The following is a 7500-nucleotide window of genomic DNA, read 5'->3' on the forward strand; positions in this document are numbered from 1 at the left end:
TTACATAATGTTCTTACAGTATTCTCCCTTCTCCCAAACCCCACAGCAGGTGTTCAGAGAGTTCTGCATGGGGATCTTCTACAACATCACTGAGTCGCAGTACAAGATCAACTTTGTGCTGACGCTGTTCTTCATCCTGCTGCCCATCACACTCCTCTCCCTGTGGAACCTGTACATCCACGTTACACAGCCAGACATCCTGCCCGTGTTCCGTCTGTTGCCCAGCTTCCTCCGTGTCACCATGTACTCTGTCATCTTCCTCACCCCCCTCGCCCCTGTCATGGCCTACCTGGAGAACACCTATGCGCAAATGAAACACATGAATGTCACGGCCAGGCAGATGCAGGAGGTGGGTTTGGTTAGATCACTTTGGCTCATTGCTTGCTCTAAGATTTGGGGTTCTCACAAAAAAAAGAAAATGAAACTTTTCTTTTCTACTTTTCTTTCTTTTATTTGGTTCTACTTCTTTTTAATGCTCTATATCTTTAGTTTTATCTATGTAATGATTGGGCATCTTTGAAAGACTTATTTTGCATATTTGAGAATTTCATTGTTTTTCTCCTACCACTCTTGTCTCTCTCTCTCTCTCTCTCTCTCTCTCTCTCTCTCTCTCTCTCTCTCTCTCTCTCTCTCTCTCTCTCTCTCTCTCTCTCGCTCTCTCTCTCGCTCTCGCTCTCTCTCTCCTCTCTCTCTCTCTCTCTCTCTCTCTCTCTCTCTCTCTCTCTCTCTCTCTCTCTCTCTCTCTCTCTCTCTCTCTCTCTCTCTCTCTCTCTCTCTCTCTCTCTCTCTCTCTCTCTCTCTCTCTCTCTCTCTCTCTCTCTCTCTCTCTCTCTCTCCATTTCTTTCTTTTTACTTTTATTTTTATATTACTGTTTGTAGTTACATGGACTTGCATAAGGTAGAACCCTCCATCTCACTCTAGGAAATTACTAGTTTACCTCAAGTTTCTGTTTATAGGGTGTCTCTGTAGTGGAATTACCTCGGCTCCTCTTGCCAATGCTGCATCCAGGTATCTTGCAGGAGCTTCAGTTGCATGAACAGATACTGGCTGAAAACTAGTGAAAAATTACCTTTAGTGCCAGAACTCTTTTCCCCCAAATTGCTAATCTTTCAGGTTTGTCTGTTCTAGAATGTTGTAAGGGTTGACTTTAACAGTTTTAGTGTACCTAATATTGATCATCTTCATGTTTTTAGTATTTATTAGTTTTGTTTGTGTGTGTGTGTATGAGCAACAACATAACCATAACAGGATATGCTAACCCAGTGAGTGTCAGGGGTGTATATAAATGTCTATGCAGAAGTGTGTTGTGACTACCAGAGTCATCTTTTTATATATGTCCAAGATTTCATGAATTTATGATTTGAAAATTTATCATTGAGTTAGTCCTAAAACTTTTATGTGTTCTAATGTTGAGTTTCTTTAATATTCTTATATTCCTTGCTTAATTTCCCAGTTCTCATTTTCTTGTCTTTGTGCAAACAAGATGAATTATTTACATCATTTAACATAATCAGTGAAACAATAAATGCATATTAGAATTGTTTTACATTTTACAATTTACTTTTTTTTTCAAAAACTTTATCTGTTTTTGAGTTATTTGACAAAATCAGAATAAAGTTATATGGTTTTTTTTTGAGAGGTGTTTGTATGTTAAGTTAGGAAACAATACACTTGATTGATATTTTTATTCAATTGCCAAAACTTTGATGGTCTGTTCCCTAAAAGGCTATTTTGATCACACAACCAATTCTCATAGTGCAGTTTGAAATATAACTTATCAGGTCTTGCAATTGCATTGAAGTTTATTTTCATTTTGAGAAATTGAGTTGATTTTGGCAGAATGCAGACTTAAGACCAGCTATATAATTATATTCATTGTTTTATAAATATTTGTACTCTGTTAAAAATGCAATACCTTTTTTCAGGATTGTTTTATTTTTCATCTTTTGATTTGATAATTTTTGAGTGTTGGTGATTGTTGAACATGCTTCAGATTGTTGATTTTTTTTCACTAATGTATGGCAAATATATAGTTTTCATGTTTTATAGATATTTTGGCCTATGATTTTTTTATATAAACTGTAACTCATATGGAGAAAAATCTCAGTCTCAAAGCATACTCAGTCTATACATTTACATTTCACTGTATGTTCGTTTACCTAGTTGCTTTTTTTATCTTAATCTTTTTTCAGTATCTTGGTTCACTTTGATCTTCCTTGCAGAACCATTCAATAAGGCATTGCAGTCCTATTTCTCATTCTCTCAGCAATACAGTGCTTCTCTACATCAATCTGCATATAGAACTGACCACCCTCTCTGAACAATGTAAAAGCCCTTGGAGTACACTTCCTTTTCCCTAAGGCCATGAGGCTCATCCGTAGTGATACATCCATGTAAGACCTTTCAAAACCCCTCCACCTTCCTAACCCACGCATCTACTCAGATGCCCTAACCTCCCAAAGTAACACCTCTCCATGCCTTTCTGCAGGTGGACTCAAAATCTTACAACAGCCTAGGGGGTCCTGGTAACACCAAGACATATCGCCACCACATGAGAGACCAGAAGATTCGCAAGTACTATGACCTGAAGCACGTGGCCCAGATGCGCGTGGCCATAACTAATGTGATGGAAGCCACCTTAGAATCGGCATTCCAGCTCATCTTGCAGCTGTACATTGTGGGTACGCGGTACACTGAGCTGGATGAGGTAAGATGACATTTAAGCTGTTTTTTTTTGGGGGGGTATTTTACTTTGATAAGAGGAGCATTGAGGGTAAAAATGTTATAGATACCATTTCTTTATGGCCTTGTTTTTTATTCCTCATATAATTTTGTATTGTTTATTTTTTCTTATGGGGTTGTGGGAATTTATTGTGATAGATATTGTGTAGAAACTAGAATAGTTATATGAATATTTTGCAGTTGTATTCATTCTCATTAATACCTTATCTTCAGAAATTTGTTAGTATTACTTCTCTGATTAAGTTGTAGTGTTGCTTCAAGATTAATGCATTGACTTACCCTCTTCCTCTTCTTCCTCCTCCTCCTCCTATTTCTCTTCTTCCTCCTCTTCATCCACTTTCTCCACCATCTCCTTCATCAATACCCATGCACAACCATATCTGTAACCTCCCCCACTTTCTCCCATACAGGTGAAAGACGTGACCTTGGGTTCCATCCTATCCCTGTCATCAGGCGGGCAGAAGACACAGCTGTCCAAGCAGGTGTTCTCGGTGCTCATCTCACTGGTGTCACTGACGTGGTCGTTCACCTCATACCACCGCTTCTCCAAGCTGGGTGGGCTCACCATCCTCAATGCGCTGCCACTCCTCTTTGCCATTTTCTTCCAGGTAAGGCCTTTTTTTTCTTTCCCAAATAGGCTGTTTGTACCCTTCTGTCTGTCTCACTTTCTTGTCACCTTTGTATTGCTTTCTGTCTCCATGTCTGTATTAATTGTTTTTCTGGATCTTTGTCAGTGTTTACTGTCCTCTGTCTCTCTATTTGTCTTTTGCTGTCTCTGTCTCTCTTATCATAGTAATGGTAGTGGTTTACATCTTGCACACTTAGCAGGACAAGTTCTTAAAATATTAATATTAAATCAGATCATGTGTATTATTCCTCAGTATTTATTTCTCCAACACAGAATCACATGATATAAACAAATTATTCAACAATTTTCCTGTCTAACAATTTCAATATATAGATACATCACTTGTATTTTTAACCCTAATGTCTCCCTATCTCTCTCTCTCTTTCTCTCTTTTTCCCTCCCCACCCAACCTCTCACCCCAAATTTCGCCCCCAACCCCATTCTACCCTTACCTCCAATCGTCCAACCCCGAACTCCATATAGGTCGTATCCCGAGCAATAGCATGCACCGTGTTCACCCTGGCGTACACTTGGAAGGTGTTCGTGGTACTGGGGGTACATTTCGTCATCGTCCTCGTCTTCAAGCTGAAACTGGAAGAGAGGTTGGTATAGTTTAGTTTCCCCTTGTATGGTGCTATGAGAATGACAGCATTTTTATTTTTAAGTTCATGTTAATTTTATTAATTTGTGTGTTGTATTTGTTTTTTTTATTGGCATGATACGATAGTGGCTATTATTATTATTATCGTTACTGTTACCATTTGTTATTGTTTCTGTTATTCTTATGATTATTATTGTTATTATTTTTATTGTTATTATTATTATTATTATTATTATTATTATTATTATTATTATTATTACCATCACCAGTATAATTACTATTATATTATTATTGTTTTTATAATTATATTACAGTAATGTGACTTACTATTCTTTTTCTAATTATTAGCATTATAGTTATCCTCATTCATATCACAATTAGCCTTAGCATTATTGCATTATTTTGCTTCATGATACAACTATTTCTTTCTTTGGAATGATTAATCTCCATGATATTAGTAGTAGTTGCATTACTAACATTTTTTGCTGTATTTTTTGTGTTTCTTTTAATTTATTATGCTTTTTCTCTTCTTTTAATTTGTTTTTACTTTCTGCTGGAAAATGGAGCAGGTTTCTTGCTTCTGTCTGTAAGTTTTTTTCTTTCTGGAGAGCATGGAGGAAAATGGGTATATGTATATATGTGCACATATATATGTGTGTATATGTATATATATAATATTATATATAATATATATATATATATATATATATATATATATAATATATATATATATATATAATATATATATATATATATATATAATAGATATAAATATATAATATATATATATATATATATAATATATATATATATATATATATATATATATATATATATATATATATATATATATTTATATATATATATAAATAATATATATATATATATATATATAATATATAATATATATATATATATATAATATATATATATATATATATATATATATATATATAAATAATTATATATATATATATATATAATATACACATATGCACATATATGCACATATATACATACACACATATACATATATACATACACACATATATACATATACACACATATATACACACATACGTACACACATATATACACATATATACATACACCCATATATACATACATACATACATACATACATACATACATACATACATACATATACACACACACATACACACACACACACACACACACACACACACACACACACACACACACACACACACACACACACACACACACACACACACACACACACACACACACACACATCACACACATCACATACACATACACACACAACATACACACACACACACACACATACACACACACATACACATATACATACACACATAAACACACACATACATACATATACACATACATACATATATACATATATATATATATATATATATATATATATATATATATATATATATATATATATATATATGTATATTAATAAATATATATATAATAGTTATATATTTATCTACATACACAAACACACTTATATACATATGTATATATATTCATATATATACATTTGCACATGCACACTCGCACACACTTGGATACACGCTCACACACACATTTACGCACACTCACACACATAATCGCTAACACAAACACACACCTTTATTTAATCAGTTTGTATTATTGTATTCTGTTTTTTGATCTGAGAATTTTTATGATGAAATATCATTAGTTAGTAATTTTTCTTAAATATTGGTATATAGTCAACATAGAGATAATAAAAGAATGACATATAAGTAATGATAAGAAATAAATGTTAAAAATAGTAGATACAATAATAATGATAGTATTAGTAATAAATGTAGATTGTAAACACCTTTAAATACCTCAAATATCTACATATGATAATAGAACTAACAAAAAATATTATACTAACCTTCACTTCCACTTACTAACAACCTCAATCTACCCCTCTTGTCTTACTTTAGCCTACCTTACAGGTCGGTCCTCCCTGTAAGGAACTACAGGTGCTGCCACTGCCTGTTGGCCTACCTCCGCCCTTACTTCTATGTCTTCCTCGGCACCATCGCATCGACGTTGGTCTATTTCCGTCTCGAGCGCCCATCTGCTGTCAAGAAGCTGCTGTCACGCAGGCACTCCACAGTCGTCATTCAGGTGAGGCTCAGGTTCCATATGGTCGGACGGTTGAAAGTTTGGGGAGGATTTGGACAGCTGAGAGGCAGAGAAGTTGAGGGCTTGGGGTTGGCTGGTTGAAAGTTTGGGTTGTGGGGTTAGAAAGTTAGGAGAAAGATAGACAGGGCTCAATGGAAAGATAGGGAGAGAAAAAAAAAAAACAAGATAGAAAAACTCAACCCATAAGAATATGAGGAAACTACCATTTTTCCCTTTCTCTCTTCTCATCAGGTCTTATTCCTGATCCTGGCATTCATAGAGAACCTGGTCCTCCTCTCTCTGGGGATAGTCGGCCTCAACAAAGAGAAGTACGACAACACCTTCATCATCATCTCGGCAGTAGTGTGTGCACTCAGCTATCTCATTGGCATCATACTCCATGCTGTTTACTATAGGTATTGTGCTTTAAGTGACTGTTGAAGTCTTTTCTCAAATTTGCCCAATTATTATCATGTTATTGTAATGATTATCATATAATTGTGATTGTTTGTATGATTAGTATATATTTGATAATTTTATGATTAATATTTGTTGTTATAGGTCTAGTGCTGATAAGATACAACTCATGCAACAATCTTTTTCATCTTTCTCTCTCTACCCTGCCCTTGACACTTTTCTCCCCTCCCACAGCTGCTTCGGGCACCCCTGGGTAGACATCAATGGGCCATCTCTGACCCGTGACCGGGACGAGGGTGTGTTGGTGCTGGCCTATTACCGGCAGGGGCAGATCTCCAAATGGTCGTTCCACTCTTGCTGCACAGTTGTCCACCACAATGAGCTGCCCACCGACAACATCTACCGTCAGGACTTGCAGATCAATGGCAAGGATCGACAGGTCAAAGACTTATAATAAATCCATAGTTGTTGTTGCTGCTGCTGCTACTGCTGGAGGAGGAGGAGGAGGTGGAGGTGGGAGTGCCATCGACCTCGCCTTTTACGTGAAAAAGGGATCGAGGTCGTTTCTCTTTCCACGTCTTTTCTTTTTTTCTGCCTTGACACATTTTATTTTATCTTTTTATTTGTTTGTTTCTGTCAAGGATGTGGCTTTTGTTGTGAGTGAGGTGGCACAGTGCAGGAGAATCTGTTTCTATTTCTGTTATTTATTGTTTTGTTATTTGTCTTGTTATTTGTTTTAGCTTTATGTATTTTGATACAGTGTTTTTTTTTTTTTTTCATATCTCCTTTCATTTACTAAAGCTTCTGTCTTTCAATGATGTGACTCATTTAGGGTGCCCCAGAATATGGTGAATAATATTGAAATGACCAAAGAAGAAAATTTGGATGCTCACTTACCTCTGATGGCGACCCGTTTAGCGTAAGTAGACTTTTCAAAGTAGACAGTACTTA

At 35.5% G+C, this 7500-nt stretch overlaps 1 protein-coding gene across 9 annotated transcripts in view; it reads left to right on the forward strand.

Moving 5' to 3' along the window:
- Nucleotides 1–7500, forward strand: part of LOC122254769 (uncharacterized) — a 42656-nt gene that overhangs the window by 33192 nt on the left and 1964 nt on the right. For 3 of the 9 annotated variants that reach the window (XM_043018631.2, XM_086549389.1, XM_086549394.1), the window contains exons 13-19: nt 47–349; nt 2490–2708; nt 3154–3351; nt 3855–3973; nt 5949–6135; nt 6385–6548; nt 6784–6974. In XM_043018631.2, coding sequence (XP_042874565.1) covers nt 47–349; nt 2490–2708; nt 3154–3351; nt 3855–3973; nt 5949–6135; nt 6385–6548; nt 6784–6974 — 1381 coding nt within the window. Of the gene's footprint in view, nt 1–46; nt 350–2489; nt 2709–3153; nt 3352–3854; nt 3974–5948; nt 6136–6384; nt 6549–6783 lie in introns of all 9 variants that reach the window. The other 6 variants (XM_086549387.1, XM_086549390.1, XM_086549388.1 and 3 more) reach the window with 4 other exon arrangements.

The sequence above is a fragment of the Penaeus japonicus genome, unplaced genomic scaffold (assembly GCF_977035675.1).
Source record: "Penaeus japonicus unplaced genomic scaffold, GWHDUDI00000001_assembly GWHDUDI00000022, whole genome shotgun sequence".
Lineage (NCBI taxonomy): Eukaryota > Metazoa > Arthropoda > Malacostraca > Decapoda > Penaeidae > Penaeus > Penaeus japonicus.